Below are 17,657 nucleotides of genomic sequence, written 5' to 3'. Positions count from 1 at the left end.
AGGGATCAAACTCACATTTCCTGCATTGGCAGGCAGATTCTTTACCACTGAGCCACCAAGAAAGCCCATTCCTTACACTGTTTTGTGTATATGTGTACTCAGTCGTGTCCAACTCTTTGCAGCCCCATGGACTATAGCCCGCTAGGCTCCTCTGTCCATGGAATTCTCCAGGCATGAATAGTGGAGTGTGTTGCCATTTCCTCCTTCAGGGGATCTTCCCGACCCAGGGATCAGACCGGCATCTCTTGCATCTCCTGCATTGGCAGGCAGATTCTTTACCACTGTGCCACCTGGGAAGCCCCATTCCTTACACTCAGTTCAGTTCAGTCACTCAGTCGTGTCCAACTCTTTGCGACCCCATGAATTGCAGCACGCCAGGCCTCCCTGTCCATCACCAACTCCCGGAGTTCACCCAAACTCATGTCCATCGAGTCCGTGATGCCATCCAGCCATCTCATCCTCTGTTGTCCCCTTCTCCTCCTGCCCCCAATCCCTCCCAGCATCAGAGTCTTTTCCAGTGAGTCAACTCTTCGCATGAGGTGGCCAAAGTATTGGAGTTTCAGTTTTAGCATCAGTCCTTCCAATGAACACTCAGGACTGATCTCCTTTAGAATGGACTGGTTGGATCTCCTTGCAGTCCAAGGGACTCTCAAGAGACTTCTCCAGCACCACAGTTCAAAAGCATCAATTCTTCAGTGCTCAGCTTTCTTCACAGTCAAACTTTCACATCCATTCCTTACACTGCTGCTGCTGCTGCTAAGTCGCTTCAGTCGTGTCCGACTCTGTGCGACCCCATAGACGGCAGCCCACCAGGCTCCCCCATCCCTGGGATTCCCCAGGCAAGAACACTGGAGAGGGTTGCCATTGCCTTCTCCAGTGCATGAAAGTGAAAAGTGAAAGTGAAGTCGCTCAGTCATGTCTGACTCTTTAGATCCCATGGACTGCAGCCCACCAGGCTCCTCTGTCCATGGGATTTTCCAGGCAAGAGTACTGGAGTGGGGTGCCATTTAGGGAGTGTCAAATCTATGGAACTAGATTAACAGGGAAGTTCAAACGAGATTATCCAAAAATAGTACCTTGCAGTTGAATTGCCCTTAACAGCTTATCCAGTGTATTCAACATGCATTCTTTAATTCCACATCACCTCTGTGAAAGTTTTCATATATCCCCAATAGTAAGTGGCTTACTTGCTAAGTTCCTAGTAAGTGGCAGTGCCAGGACTCAACCCAGTTTATTCACTTAGCAGTCATTTAGGGAGAACCTACCTGTGCTAGGAGGTAGTGGGGATGTAAGAGCACAAGCTATGTTTCTGCCCTCAGGATGCCCTAGTCTCGTGGGAAGGACAGACAAGCCTGCCATGGTAACGCACTGTGATAAGTTCCATGGTGAAGTCTGCACAGCGGGGTGGGAAGCCCCAGGGGACAGCACCCACACCAGCCTAGAGAAGGAAGAGTCCAGAGAAGGCTGCTTGGAGAAGGTTCCCAACCATCTCGAAGTAGGAGGTATCCAGAGGCTCAGGGTAGGGAGCAGAAGAACATTCTAGACAGAGAAAATTAGTTCAGAATTAAAAGGATGATGGACAGCATGGACCATCAGGAAATGAAATTGTCTGGAATGCAGGGGAAGAGGGGAGGAGGGGCAGGGAGAGGATGGGTTGAATGCGGTGGTGTGGGGATGGGATCAGACCTTGGGCACTGTATTAAGGAGTCTGGATTTTATTCTGGAAGCTGAATGGCTTTGAGGAGGCCAATGACACTCAAATTGCGTGTTGGAAAAGCTGCTTTCACTGCAGACAGCCTCCTTGCTGAGAGGGCAAGACAAGAGGCAGGGAAAGAAAAGGGGTAATATTTCAGCAGTCAAATGATAAAAGTTTTGCTAAGTCATTGGGGGCTTCCCAGGTGGCTCAGTGGTAAAGAACCCACCTGCCAATGCAGGAGATGTGGGTGCCATCCCTAGGCTGGGAAGATCCCCTGGAGGAGGAAATGGCATCCCATTCTAGTATTCTTGCTGGGAAATCCCATGGACAGAGAAGCCTGGTGGGCTTCAGTCCACAGCATCCAAAAGAGTTGGACACAACTCAGCAACTGAAAGAACCACAAGTCATTGGGAACAGAAAGAAAAAGAAAACATATAGGTGGTTAAAATTATAGACGATGCATTTATGTGGGTTATATTTATCTGTCCTGTTTTTTCCTTCTTCCTTATGGGCAAACTCCTTCTCCCTGATCCTCCAAATGATCCACCCCAGTTTTCTGACACAACATGAGCAAAACCTGAATATTTTAAAGTAGAAACAGGTATACTGAAATAGACGCCACGTCTTTAAAACAGCCTCTGGAAAGAAACTAAACCAAAGCAACCTTTTACATGGTTTGTGTTCTTAGCAGGCAGCTGGGTTTAAATCCAAAACAAGCTTTATGGTCAGAAACTATTTGAAAGAACAGCAGAGGGAGGGAGCCCTGTGCTGACAACACAGGAGAGAAAATATCGGGCAGGTGGGTAGAAGGCGCTCATAAAGCCACGTTGCTCTAATCATTATAGGGTTGACCCCTTCCAACCCTATAGGTTGGATTTCCTCGGTGGTGACTAGGTTTAAGAAGGAATAGAACGTTCGCACTTGGGTATCCCCGGCCCCAGGGATTCTAACATGCTTCATGCTTCTCTCCCAGTCGAGGTCCCCACGGGCGGAGCAATGGAGCTTCGTCCTACAAGTCTGCCAACAGCCCACCCTCCCCACGGGAGAAGGACCTTCTGGCCATGCTCTGCAGGAACCAGTTGAGTCCCGTTAACATCCACCCCAGTTATGCGCCTTCTTCCCCGAGCAGCAGCAACTCCGGCTCCTACAAAGGAAGTGACTGTAGCCCTGTCATGAGGTGAGTGCCGTCCGTCTCCTGACTCATGGTTCTTAGTTTGTCCTACTTGTAAGCTTCTCTTAAAAAAAAAAATTTATATATATATATATATATATATATATATATATATAATATATAAAACTTGCAGTGGCTTCTCTGGTAGCTCAGTGGTAAAGAATTCTGTCTGCCAAGTAGGAGAGTCAGGTTTGATTCCTAGGTCGGGAAGATTCCCCTGGAGGAAGGCAAGGCATGGCACTCCAGTATTCTTACCTGGCGAATCCACCAGGACAGAGGAGCCTGGCAGACTACAGTCCATGGGGTCGCAGAGTCAGACATGACTGAGAGACTGAGCATGCATGCATATAACTCTCAATCCCCTGCCTTGTTCTGCAATATGACACATCTCTTTACTTTCCCGCACTCAGTAACAATCCTTCAAGGGCTGCTGCAGAAAGGACAGGAGCCACAATTTCTAATAAGGCTCAGTAGTCCCAGGAATTACTGGCTGGGCAGGAGAAATGGCACAGCAGCAGTAGGACGGTCCTACGCATTTCCCTCCGAATGGGGAAGAGTCGTTCGTGTGTTTGCCGGTTCATTCAAACACCAGATGTTTACTGAGTACCACACTGTATCCAGTGCTGTGTGAAGCACTGGGAATAGAGCCATAAACAACAGAGGTCCCCGTGCTGATGCCCAGAGGAGAAGAAAAACAGTAGCCATCTAATGACAGAAATGCATTAGGATTATTCTGCAAGTACCTGTCATTCTGTGTAAGAGCTGGGAACTGGGAATTCCCTGGCGGTTCAGTGGTTAAAGACTTTGCCTCCCAGTGCAGGGGAGTGCAGGGTCAGTCCCTGGTCAGGGAGCTAGGATCCCACATGCCTCGCAGCCAAAACATAAAAACAGAAGCAATACTGTAATAAATTCAATAGCGACTTTTAAAATGGTCTGCATCAAAAAAAAAAAAAAAGTGGACACAGGATCCATTTGGACGGGTCAAAGGAGGCCTCTCTGAAAAAGCAAAATTGAAATGAGATCTGAAGGTCAAGAAAGGAATGAATTAGTCCCTGGAAGGCACGAGGTTGCAGAAAAAAGGAACTGCACATCCAGATGGGCCCTAGCAGGCCAGTTGGGAACTGGATGCTGGGCACGGGCCATCTTGGATGGAGCGCAGGCTCAAGGCCAGCAGGGTGGATGCGGCGGCTTGGCCTGGGTCCTGAATTGGGGAAGAAGCTGCCAGCCCTCCTCCTTCCATCTTCCTCCTCCTGGGCATCTGGGTCTCACAGTCAGCTTTCTTAGAGCAGGAGGGATGCCCCACTCTCAGCCAGGCCTGACAGGGGCCAGGACTCCAGTGAAGGAAGCTTCACAGAGCGCTGGACACCTGTCTTACAAACCCTATCTGGTGTGAGTAGACCAGCTCTTTTCCCTTCAAAAGAAGGAAACTTTACACCAAATCAGCACACTCACGTCAGGGACTGATATCAGAACAATCTGAATTCAACCAACAACAATCAAGATCTTTAGGCAAGTGGCACATTGTGTGGAAGCGAGGTCATCTCGCTCCCTTCCTGCCCCCACTCATTGTCCTTTAACATAACAGCCTCCTACTCTGAACTGACAGGCGGGTCTCTGAACAATTGTGCATTATTTTACAGAAGATCGTCCCTAAGCCACAGAAAATCTCCCTCTCCTGGCCCCACCCCCTTGACAAAGCCCTACCCTCAATCTTCCCAGTTACGCGCAGTTCTAAGAGTGGCAGGTGGATGACTGTCCCCCTTCTGAAGTGAAGTGAAGAGAAGTGAAAGTCGCTCAGTCATGTCTGACTCTGCGAACCCAAGGACTGTAGCCTGCCAGGCTCCTCTGTCCATGGAATTTTCCAGGCAAAAATACTGTTCCCTTCTCCAGGGGATTTTCCCAACCCAGGGATTGAACCCAGGCCTCTCCCGCATTGCAGGCGGATTTTTTACTGTCTGAACCAGCAGGGAAGCCCAAGAAGACTGGAGTGGGTAGCCTATCCCTTCCCCAGGGGATGTTTCCAACCCAGGGATCAAAGTGAGGCCACTCACTGTTGGGCTTTAAGATCCCAGCACACAGCTGCCGTTTCTTCTCAAGCTGTTTTAGCTGTGCCTTAACTTTACTTTTTTATAGAAAAAGTAATATTTCATTTACTTGGATTGTTTCAGGCGGTCTGGAAGGTACATGTCCTGTGGTGAAAATCATGGTGTCAAACCCCCAAATCCAGAGCAGTACTTGACCCCTCTGCAGCAGAAAGAGGTTACGGTGAGACACCTGAAGACCAAGCTCAAGGAGTCTGAGCGCCGACTGCATGAGAGGTGAATTCGCATTCCTTGCACACTGTGATTTAGACCACTTTCTTTTTCCATAAAGTGAAATGTGAACCCACGCTGTAGAAAAGAACAAAAAATTACTTGGTTTAATTTTTGTCGGATTTCTTAACTCAGTCTCTCAGAAGAGTCATTTGATAATCCTGAGTGATTTGACTCTTAGGAGTTCAGGGAGCCCTCCTGGATTTGAAGGGACCCTCTGCTTTTTCTGGGTGTGTCTAGCTTTGACGTGAAGAGCTGGGTGTGTGCAGAGCTATTTTTAAAGGACAGAACACTTGCAGGAACAATGCCGTACTTCCAGTAGACTGGGTCACACACAGCTGGCCCCTATGAAGCCCTGTTTATCTGTGTCAGAGAGTGGACGGCTGTGTGCATTGTGATTCCTGCAAGCTATTTCTGTGCTGAAGGAAAAGGTTCATTATTCTTGGCCAAGTGTTACGGTAATTAAAAAAAAGAAAAACAACAGCCCAAGCTTAAGAGATCTTATCTCAGTGAGAAAAGACCTTTGACGTATTGGGACAGGCCAGATTTTTGCTTGATAGTTTTTCTGAGAGCTCTGACCAGGGTTGACGGTGACATGAGTCAGATCATACTTTCTGGAAGTCTTGGTTTATGTTTTGAGGAATCTCTGGGATGGTTTGAATCTCTGGGAGGGAGGTGTGGAAAGGCAGTGAAACTAGAGAATAGTGAAGCCTAAACTTAAAGAAGCAATATGTACAACATCTCTTCAAATATGTCAGTATCCTGATTATGTGGTCTTGTCCTAGTCACTGAGAGAATGAATACATACATTTACATTGACTAGGAAGAAATTATATGTAAGGCAACATTTTTTTTTTACAAATATCTAGAAATATTGTCCTGTGAAGAAGCTAACCATTCCCTTCAGTGTCAGATCAGATCAGATCAGATCAGTCGCTCAGTTGTGTCTGACTCTTTGCGACCCCATGAATCGCAGCACGCCAGGCCTCCCTGTCCATCACCAACATCTTGCCTGAGAAGAGACAGAATTATCAACATTTCATAAAGTCCTTGAAACATGTAACTTTTTATGATTAAAAAATTTTTTTTATCATTGGAATATGATCAGAACTGTTTTGTAATGCTAAAGTTTATCAGTCTGTCTTCTGCCTTTGACACATAATTAAAAGTGATATGGACTTTCCTTCCACAAATTGTTTTGTGGACATATGAAAGAGTAGGCTATGGAGATTAAAGCAGGCTAAGAGACTCTAATGTGTTCTAATAAAATAATTTCCAATATTAAGTACAGGATTGCCTCAGAGATATTGCAGGTTTGGTTCCAGACCACTGCAATAAAGCAAATTGCAATAAAGTGATTTATATGAAAATGTTCACTTCTTAGCACGTATAAAAGTTGTTTTACTACACTGGAGTCTATTAAGTGTGCAATAGCATTATACCTAAAAAAATGTACAAACCTTAATTTAAAAATACCCTAATTGCTAAAAAATGCTAACCAGTGTCTGACAAAGCAGGGTTGCCACAAACCTTCAATTTGTAAAAGACATAGTATCTACAAAGCATGATAAGGCAAAGTGCAATAAAACTGTCTGTATTAAGCAGAGGATAATGCTTGAAAGATGGCTCAGACCACCGTAAAGAATATAAAGAATATGCTTGCAATGCGGGAGATCTGGTTCAATCCCTGGATTGGGAAGTTCTGGAGGAGGGCATGGCAACCCACTCCAGTATTCTTGCCTGGAGAATCCCCATGGACAGAGGAGCCTGGCAGGCTACAGTCTATGGGGGTCACAAAGAGTCAGACACGACTGAGTGACTAAGCAAGATGCTTGAAAAGTACTTAGTGCCATGTCAGACATAGAGTGGACACTATGAAAAAGGAGAGAAAAACAATCATAGCAAAATTTTTATTCTGATTCTAGTAACTGTTATTATTTTAGCTATTTTATAATTAAAAGGGAGGCAGTTCAGGGCTAATAACTTCAAAAGAAAGAAAGAAAAAAAAAAGAAACTTACATAACCTGTATGTTTCCGGTGGGAGAGCCTGGGCTCCAGGCGGGGTGTCAGAGTTGACCTTTTTTTTGTTTTGAGTCACGCTTGTCTTCCGGCTCTAGGGAGAGTGAGATCGTGGAGCTGAAGTCCCAGCTGGCCCGAATGCGCGAGGACTGGATTGAGGAAGAGTGCCACCGGGTGGAGGCCCAGCTGGCCCTCAAGGAGGCCCGGAAGGAGATCAAGCAACTCAAACAGGTCATCGAAACGATGCGGAGCAGCCTGGCCGATAAAGACAAAGGCATTCAGAAATATTTTGTGGACATCAACATTCAGAACAAGAAGCTGGAGTCACTCCTCCAGAGCATGGAGATGGCGCACAGCGGCTCGCTGAGGGACGAGCTATGCCTCGACTTCCCCTGTGAGTCCCCGGAGAAGGGCTTGGTCCTCGGCGCGGCCTTGGGGCCGACGGAGGATGCTCTGTCCCCGGAGGAGCCGGCCACGGAAGAAGGGGCCGACAGCGAGCTGCTGGGGGCAGACGGCGCGGCCCCCGGCGAGGATGTGTTGGAGGAGCTGGTGACAGGCGCCATCCCTGAGCCAGAGCTACCCGGCGCCGAGGTCGTGGCGCTGGGCGGCGAGGCGGCGGCGGTGGGCCGCGGAGGGCGCCGCGCGGTGGCGGAGCGGGCGGTGCAGACCGACGTGGTGCCCTACAGCCCGGCCTTCTCCGAGCTCCTCCGGCACGTGCTCCGGCTGCAGGACCCCTGGCCCTCCTCCAGCGCCGCGACCCCCGACGAGGAGTCCGGGGACGACTCGACCGAAAGCTTCCCAGAGCCCATCTCCACCTTCGTGGTCGATTTAACTCCCCGGAATCCAAACTCGGCCATCCTTTTGTCTCCCGTGGAGACCCCGTCCCCCGCGGCGGGTCCCGAGGCGCGTGGGAACCGCCTCATGAGAGAGCTGGATTTTGCGGGCTCGGAGGCGGCGGCGGCGGAGGAGGAGGAGATGAGGCTGGACGGCCCGGGCCCACTGGCCCGCGCAGGGGGCATCGCCGGGCGCTACTGGAGCCGCAGCTTCCTGGTGGATCTGCTGGCCGTGGGGGCCCCCGTGGTCCCCACCGTGCTGTGGGCGTTCAGTACTCAGAGGGGGGGCACGGATCCCCTGTACAACATCGGGGCCCTGCTACGGGGCTGCTGCGTGGTGGCCCTGCACTCGCTCCGCCGCACCACCGAGCACATCAAAACCTAAAGAGACGATGTAGCTTCGGTGGGGTGGGCCCGCCTGCCCCCACCCCATGCGGCACGGTTCCCGTTGGAGAATCCGCGGGGTCGACCGGTGGCGGGCCTGGTTCTGTCGTTCTTTGCTCCTCGGTATTTGATTTGCACTATATTTAGTTGAAAGCCTGTTCCCTGTTGAAAACCGGAGGTATCTTCAAAGGCATGGAGACCTGGTTCCAGTCAATGTCCCACCGGTGTGATAGAGAAAGCATGTTCGTGACCCTGCCCTTGTCGTCCAAGGTACCCCTGCTTATTATCCTAGTGGTTCAGGAAGAGAAAATGCAGAGTTTGCACTTTCAAGACAGCTTCTGTAAGGCTGGCATGTTATCTCCTTGCTTTGCTTTGTCCCGTTTTTCAAAAATGTGTAATTGTTAACAGCATTCCAATGGTCTTGTGCATAGCAGGGGACTGTAACCAAAAATAAAAATGTATTTGTGTAATGGGTTGGAAGAAGTCTTGAATAGCTCTTTAGTGTCTTAATTGGGGTTGATAAGGTTTGAGTGTTTGCAGTTTTTTTTAAACTAAATGTAGCTCCAGAGTCTGAAATGGCTTGTGTGTTCCTAAACCTGGTAATTGATGAAACTGTATGTAAGGTTTACATTGTATTAACTTATTTTTTGCTTATTAAATATAGTGTTTTGTTGAAAATTGTTTGTAACCACACACTTCAGCATGATGAAAATAAAGATTAGTGTTTCCATTGAAATAAATGTTCTATACTCCTATAAAATAACTATCTCTGTGATTTTACTTCTGCATATGATAAGAAAGACTATATGGATGGCACACCCTTCCATCTGTAACAGTAGGAACTGTAAAAATGGAATTAAATGATAAAGAGGGAAAAATAGGTGTTCAATAAAGGCAAGAACTTCTCACTCTATCTTTTAAAATGCATTATTTTCTGGGCTTCCCTGGTGGCTCAGTGGTTAAGAATCTACCTGCCAATGCAGGAGACACAGGTTCGATCCCTGATCTGGGAAGATCCCACATGCCGTGGAGCAGCTAAGTCCGTGTGCCACAACTATCGAGCCTGTACTCTAGAGCCTGGAAACAGCAACTACTGAGCCCAAGCCCCATAACTACTGAAGCTCAAGAGACTTCGAGTCCCATGCTCTGCAGCAAGAGAAGCCACTGCAAGGAGAAGCCCAAGTACTGCAGCTCAACTGTAGAGTAGCCCCTGCTTGCCACAACCGGAGAAAAGTGTATGAAGCAATGTAGACCCAGCACAGCCAAAAATAGAAATAAATAAGAACTACAGTTGAAAAAATGTTTACGAAGCATTATTTCTGAGTAGAAGTAGCTTTGACTGTTTGCTCTGCAGTTATCCGTACACTTGTTTGCCCCATGTTGGGTTGGCCACGAGGTTGTTCGTGTTTTTTCATAAGAGGTAACAGAAGAAACCAGTCGAACTTTTGGCCAACCCTGTACTTATTCAAATATACTGAGTGTTTTCAGGAATTTGGGTTGATTTTATTTGAAAGCATGCTAGGGGTTCAGAGAGGGAGGAGATACTGCACCATTTGGCTCCTGCCCTTGGAGTAATAGGGTGAGGGTGGGTGACTGGAAGGGATGAGATAGTATCAAATCTGTATTATTTCATTTGTTCTTAACACCAGCCTGGAGAAGTGGGTATTATTCTATTTTACAGTTAAGGAGCTGAGCCTTAAAAGAGGTAAATTGCTCAGAGTGTCATCATTCATCTCTAGAAGCCAAGGTTTCAAGTGTGCAAAGCACATGCCTTTTCCACTTTGCACACAAAGGGAAGAGACTGGAGAATATCTTAAGTTTTCCCCAGAAACAATTCTTCCACAGCACTTAATCAGCTTTGTGTGCTAAGTCACTTCTGTCATGTCCAACTCTGCAACCCCATGGGCTGTAGCCCACCAGCCTCCCCCGTCCATGGGATTCTCCAGGCAAGAATACTGGAGTGGGTTGCCATGCCCTCAGACATACTATATTTTTGCTGACTATGTCTTAGTTAGTGCCCATTTCCCCCACTAAAATATTAGGGATCTGTGTTCCGTTTTATTCACAGATAAATGTCAAGAACTTAGAACGGTAGGTGGCACATAGTAGGGAGTTCTAATCAGAGCTGTTGAATGAATTTATCAAACAAATACTTATTGGGTGCTCTCATCCTAGACACCTTGCTAGGTCTGTTATCAATAGTGAAGGGGACAGGCAAGGATTCTGCCCTCAGGGAGCTTACATTCTATCTGTGAAAGAACAGAACATGCCATCAGATGAACAAGTTAACTCAGAATAATGGTAAGTGCTTCCAAGGAAATAAGGTATTTTGACCAAGAGGATTGGGAGTAAAGGCAAGGAACACATATCTGAAGAAATGCCAACAATGTTAGTGTTAACAGATGAAAGAGAGCCAATCAGTGAAGATATGGGAGGTAAAATGTGGCAGAAAGAACAGAGGCAAAAGTTCCTGAGGCAGGAAAGGGCTGGATATGTTAGAGGGACATCAAGGAGGTCAATGTGTCTAAAGCAGAGTGAGGGGGAAGGAGGTGGTTGAGAAGTGGAGGACAAGCTAGTTCATATGGGTTCATGGGAGGGTTGAATTTATTCCCAGAGCAGTGAGAAATATTAACAGACTTTATACAGGGCAATGATACAATCTGGTTTTTCTTTTTTATAAACTCTGTGTCTGCTCTGTGCAGGATGTACAGGAGCAGGAGTGACAGCAGGAAGACCATTGTGATAGTCCGAATGAGTGGTGATGACAATTTGGAGGTAGAAGTGGATATAAAGATTAAGTTGAACAATTAAAGATATATCTTGAAAACTGATGTGATTTGCTGATGGGTGGAATATGGGGAGAAGAGGTAGGGTTTAAGGAAGAGAAACTAAGAATGTCTCACAGTGTTTGACTTGAGCATCTGGCTCAATAATGGTGTCATTTACTGAGAATGGAAAAGTCCAAGAGAAACGAGTTTAAAACAATAAATTTGAGATGTCAAGAGAGTAATTGTGTATATGAATGTGAAAATCACAGGAGTCATCAGGACCAGGATTCTTCAGCATTCACACACTGTGTAAAACCATGGGATGGATGAAATCATCCAGGGAAGGTGTAAAGAGGAGAAGGCTGGGAACTGAGTCCTATGGTGCTTCCACATTTAGATAGAGGTAGAGGATGAATAACCAACAAAACATCTGGAGAGAGGCAGCCCAAAGGCAGGAGGAAAATTTGGTGGAGGCAGGATCCCAAAAGCCAAGAGCAGAGAATGGTCAGCTGTGTTGAAGTCCTATTAGAAGCTGAGTTGCATGAAAACAGATAGGTGTCAAAGGTGGCTTTGACAACAAAATCTTAGTGACTGTGGAGATCATTTTATTTGCAAAAATGGGAATTGACGGATGGGAGTAGATTGGAGAGTGAGTGGAAGAGAGGAAGAATCAATGTGTGCAGCTAACTTATTTTGAAGTTTTACTATGAAGAAGAGGAGGGCTGTGGGTAATAATTATAAGGGGATATGAGTTGCAAGGATTTGTTTTATTTTTTTCAATACCGAGAAGAAATAATGTTTGTACACTTTTGTGATTGAGCCAATGAAGAAAGAAACTGATGACCTAGGAGAGAAAGAATTAATTGAAGGAGGGAAGTCCTTGGGAAGTGAGAAGGGATAGGATGGAGCCGTGGAGAGAAGTGGGTTGTCTCGGATAGTCAGTCCACTTCTTCCGTGGGACACACATAGGCCTCAGGGGCACAGGTGGGCTCTCACACTGCACACACACAGTAGCAGAGGGATTTGGCAGAAATGAAAGGGAAGCCGTTTCTGGAAGTGAGTAATAGGAAGCCTCCCAAAATAATGAACCATGCTGACTTAGGTCCCTTCCTGCCGTCCAGCCCAGACCAACACCTAGATCTGGCCATCTTCCTTACAATCCCTCCTTGTGTTGTTTATTTTTCGTCGTTGCCAAGTTAAGCATTTTTAAGAAAAATTACAAGCGTGCTTTTGGTATCCAGGTGTTGCTACAGAAACGAATAGAACCACATAAAATCAGCACTGTTCTTCATCAGTTCAAGATGGATGGCCAGATGGGTTCTGGTGAAGGAGATTTATCCATGAACCAGAAACGTTTATGTTGATCATCACACTGGAGGCAGCTGATCACAAACAGCAACTTGCTTTGTTGTCTTAATGACCTGTATCTTTTAAAAACATAAACCAGAAGACTCACAGAAAGTTAATTCATTGAAACACTGGACACTGTACAACATGTGTTATACACATGGAAACAAATTTGTGCAAAGGTAAAACAGGAGAACTTAGAGCGTTTATACCACTTTTCTTTTTCTTCCCACTTCCTTCCTCCACCATCTCCTCCTCCTTCTTTTCCAGGGTTTCACTATGTATAGTCTGTGGAAAATTACTGCTTTTATTCAGAACAAAGTCTCTTACAAATGAGTCCCTCGGAGTAAATAAAAGAGGGAACACAGCCTGCGTTTCGGAAGTCCAAGGCGTTGGCTGGTTTTGTGGACAGGATCATCTGACCCCATAGAAAGAAGCGCCTCAAAGTTGCTTTCCATAATTTGGGTGCCTGTGATGTACAAACAGACAGGAAAATGGAAAAAGGAGAACAATTCTACTCTATTGAACAAACTGCTGTCCCATCAAAGCAAATGTTAAACATTTCCTACAGTTTTGTGTGCAAACGTTCCAATATACAAGAAAAGATTTTTCCCAAAGGGATAGGCTGACCTTTCCAAGTTGAGCTGTTCAGAAAGGAGAAAAAAAAAATGCAATACACTCAGATGCCAGGCGTTTCTGGCATTTGTGGCAGAAGAAAAAGGAAGTCTGTGATTTGTGTTTGTCTTAGGCCCTGCCTTAATAGTGGTTAGGTCTGATACATTTTTTATTTTCAGGATTTTTCATTTTAAAAGTTTTGGGGTGGTTTCTGACTTCCATTTTGGCTCAGTGAGCTCTTTTACAAAATTCACTTACTCCCAGTATTGCCAGGCAAAATGTGTACCATGAAGCAGTAACTTGGGCCATTAAAAACAGCAGTTTACAGAAATCAAGTCTTGAAAGAATGTCAACATTCTGATGTTGACGCCTGATGGTCCTGAGAAATCAATTAGAAATCCAAATAAAATACAAGTTTCTATCAGGTAGTTTCCCTGTCCTTCCCTGGAGGATAATTGCTTTACAATGAACCCAGATCCTACTTTACAGAGTGAAGTAAGTCAGGTAGTTATTTTTAAACCACAGGAAGGCAGGCTCCGCTTTGACCAGATTCTCCCTCAGTCACAGTGATTGTGGTAACTAATCATTATACAATGATTTCAAAGAATTTTAGAATTAACAAAAGGTTTAAATGCTACTCAAAAGAGTTTGTGTTAAAATACTGAAATATTTCAGCAGTGTTTAAGTTCTGTAAAAGGCACGGCACGTCTCTGTCAAAATAATTTTTCAACATTAAAAAACCTAATACACTGAACACATAAAAGTGCAGATCTGGGAACAGGACACCAGGCCTGGAGACCTCCCATTTGCCTCTCTCTCATCTCTGGCAGTGGTTCCAGGGTCACCTCTGAGAACAGTTTGAAAGCCAGTTCACCATATACCAGTTCTTTGAAAACTGCCGGTTCATGTAAGAGCTCCTGGTGGTAACTCTCAGTTCGTTGGAAGAGTATGTACTCTGGATAATGCTGAAGGACTCCATCCTCTACTGTCCTAAACAATCAAATGCTTAATGGAGATGTTTTCTGCTTGATGGAGATGTTTTCTAACCATTTCTCACAGAACTTCGTTGGCCACTCTCTGTTGATTTGACTGGGAAGAGGATCTCTCATTCCATCTACAGAGGCCATGGAGGCATCTGGGATTATGGATGTGAAATGATGATGTAAAACCCACAGTCCAGGCTCCCTTGTGTCTGTGTGTGTGTTATTCATTCAGTCATGTCTAACTGTTTGCGGCCCCATTGACTATAATCCTCCATGCTGCTCTGTCCATGGAATTCTCCAGGCGAGAATACTAGAGTGGGTTGCCTTTCCCTTCTCCAGGGGACCTTCCCCACCCAGAGATGGAACTCAGGTCTCCCGCACTGCATGCATATTCTTTACCATCTGAGCCACCAGAGAAGCCTAGGCTCCCCCACTGAATGCTATAAAAGGCAGGTATCAGAACTTTTCTCCTCATAGTCACAGAATTCCTCCCTGTGCCAATCCTACCTGACTCACCTTCAGAGATATTTTCACTCTTGTTCCTTGAAAGTTATCATTTCTGATCAAAGCTATTTGAATAACTGAAAATTAAAATTTTGCTAGACCATAGCTTTAATAGACTAGAATATGAAAGCCATTAACAACAGCAATATTTCTCTAATTTGATGGTGAATAAGATCCTTCCTCTCCTTTCTTGCAATCAAATAGCTAACAGAGTTTGAAGTGGTTTGGTAGCCTCACTTTCTACAGTAAACAATAGGCACTGGCATTTTAAACTGACGTTTAATTTTTCTGAACCAGCATGTTATTCAGACTTGGTTGTATGGAGAAAATACAAAATGAAAGCAGTCTTAATAATTTTCACACTGTGCTGTGCGGTGCTGTGTCTCAGTCATGTACGACTCTTTGCGGCCCCATGGACTGTAGCTTGCCAGGCTCCTCTATCCATGGGATTTTCCAGGCAAGATTACTGGAGTGGGTTGCCATGCCCTCCTCCAAGGAATCTTCCCGACCTAGGCATAGACTCCGCGTCTCTTACGCCTCCTGCATTGGCAGGCAGGTTCTTGCCACTAGTGCCACTTAAGAACTAGAGAGGAATTCCTAAAAGCTCACTCTTTGGCAGCTCATAGTTTCATCAAGAGAAGAGAGGCTTTGGAAATCATAGTCCACTTAGAATGTTGACTAACCACTAAAAAATCTGCTCCCAAAGCTTACTGATTTCTTTTAAATTAAGCTGGCACACAATGCCTTTCCAAACTTTAGTTTCCTTACACATGTAGCGGGGATAATGTTCACCTCCCTGGATTACGAGGAGTCATTCATTGACAGTTAAAATTCTTAGGTGGTGCCAAGCACCAAGTAAATCTTTCCTCTTATTATAGTTCAACTTAAAGGTGTGTAAAAATGAACTTAGTTAAGATCAGTCAACTTTCCCCACTCTGCTCAGGGAAAGGGCTGCAACATCAGTGGGTGGTGTAATATATGAGAGGTGTGCACAGGATCCCATGAGGAAGAAGTGTGTGCAGGGACTTGTAACAAAGTGTGTATAGGACCCCACAACACCTACCATTGCTGAGCACCTGTTATGTGTACATCAGGTACTATACTGAACACTGTCTAGGTTAATCCTTAATACCACCACCTCCATTTAAAAGATTTGTAACTGCAGGCACTTTAACACTGCTACATCTCTACTGCAGCTGGAGAACTCTGAGAAGCTCTCAAAATGGATGTGATCAGAGCAGTAAATAGGCAAAGTCCTTGCAGAAACAGTCATGGAAGTTCCCTGATGGGGAAGGTGGAGATTGACTTGGGTGACCACAGACTTTTGGCTAGAGTTTCTCTGTAACACTCTAGCTTGTGATTAGCAGTGTCCACAGCAGCTCTGCAAGGGTAGAAATCTGTTGTATGGGATGGATGACAGGCAGGCTCCTAGAAAAGTGTCTCTTTCCAGCCCTAGGAGATTGAGGCTTCTGGTGAAAAAGCATCTGATACTCTCGAAACTTACTCTGGTTACTGAGCATTGCAATGGCCGTGACAAATGGACGCTGAAGATAAAAGGTAGAAAGCCAAGCAAACAAACTGTTATCAGCTGTTGCTATAACCTTGGAGCAGCCTTGGGTGCATTAAAGAAAATGGAAGTAAATGACACAAAGGAAAAAAGCTGTCTTTGATATGAGGGGAGAAGAACTTAAATTTTAAAAATCTGTGTAAATGGAGAAAACAAGTTACTAGCTACTGAAATAAACTCTTCATGGACCCACCATCTTCTTTACAACTTGGCTGTTAGGCACAAGGAGGCCTAGTTTTGGCCTATCTCAGCTTTCAGTGGGTGTTTCTCACGACTAAAATAATTTCTAGCTTTTTGATTGAGAGAGAGTTGTGTGACTCTCTTTTTCTACACTTAGAGAAGCCATTGTAGGGTTTTAAATTTGCCTAGTTTCAATATTCCTGTGTCTCAGGAAATAGAGAGGTGGGAGGAGAGGGAGAAAAGCAGTGGAAGGGCTAGTTGGTGAAGCAGGCAGAATGCACACATTTATCCACTAAATTTGCTATCTTATATGGGTGTGGTTCACACCCCTAAAACACCATAACAAATATAATAATGAAACAGTTTGAAATATTGTGAAAATACCGAAATGTAAAAGAAGTGAGCAAAGGCTGTTGGAAAAATGGTGCTCATAAACTTGTTCAGCACAGGGTTGCCAGAAGACTTCAATTTGTTAAAAATACACTATCTGCAAAGCACAATAAAGCAAAGTGTAATACAACAAGGTACACCTGTAATGACAAAATTTCGGCTTTTTGGAACATTTTAGCTCGGTTAGGTTTATCCTGTTGCAGTAGCCTGTAGTGTGGTGCTGAAGATCAATCCAGACGCCAGTTTCCATAGCTACCACCTGCTTCCCAAGCACCAATCTTCATCCAGGAACAGTCACTGCCCGGGCAAGTGCATGTCGAAAATGAGGAATTCAGATGCCGAGTATTGACTCAAAGATGCCACTAAAACAGAGCCAGGATTCAACTAGAGGATGAATCCTGAATTTTTAACTTCTACTAATAAGCTCCTAAAACTGATAATCCTTTGCTAAAATTAAGGAAACAAAAACAGAAACCATAAATTTAGAAGCTGAAGGAACCAGTTTGCTACTATAGAGGGCTTATCATATGTTTGACTTCTGTTGGGACAATATACCCAGTAAAACACAGGAATCTAGTTTACACCAACAGAGGTCAAAAAATACAAGAATTCACTCTATGCTTTCCATGAGAAAAATCTCTTTCTTCCTAATTAATCATACAGACTGTGATTCTATCCAGTCTTTACTTCTAAATAAAAATTAAAAAATCAAACAAAAAAAGTCACACATGAAAATCATGACCAAAGCAGACTACAATACTTGTCCACTCTGGGGAAAAGCAGTAAAAACCAATTGTACTGAAGGAAAATTAGCCTTTATGAACCCTCAGTTTAGAGAAATCATGTAGCATTCCCATAATAACTAAAAATAAATAAATACAAAGGACA

The 17,657-nt window shown here is 45.0% G+C and overlaps 1 protein-coding gene across 18 annotated transcripts in view; it reads left to right on the top strand.

Moving 5' to 3' along the window:
• The window catches only part of SYBU (syntabulin), a 127,058-nt gene extending 117,730 nt beyond the window's left edge, over positions 1 to 9,328 (top strand). For all 18 annotated transcript variants that reach the window (XM_044928630.2, XM_044928628.2, XM_044928631.2 and 15 more), the window contains 3 exons: positions 2,670 to 2,873; positions 5,036 to 5,185; positions 7,297 to 9,328. In XM_044928630.2, coding sequence (XP_044784565.2) covers positions 2,670 to 2,873; positions 5,036 to 5,185; positions 7,297 to 8,416 — 1,474 coding nt within the window. In that variant the 3' untranslated portion in view covers positions 8,417 to 9,328. The remainder of the gene's footprint in view (positions 1 to 2,669; positions 2,874 to 5,035; positions 5,186 to 7,296) is intronic.
• The last annotated feature ends 8,329 nt before the right edge of the window (positions 9,329 to 17,657 follow it).

The sequence above is a fragment of the Bubalus bubalis genome, chromosome 15 (genome assembly GCF_019923935.1).
Source record: "Bubalus bubalis isolate 160015118507 breed Murrah chromosome 15, NDDB_SH_1, whole genome shotgun sequence".
NCBI classification, from domain to species: domain Eukaryota; kingdom Metazoa; phylum Chordata; class Mammalia; order Artiodactyla; family Bovidae; genus Bubalus; species Bubalus bubalis.
This window is presented reverse-complemented; position numbering and strand designations above follow the sequence as displayed.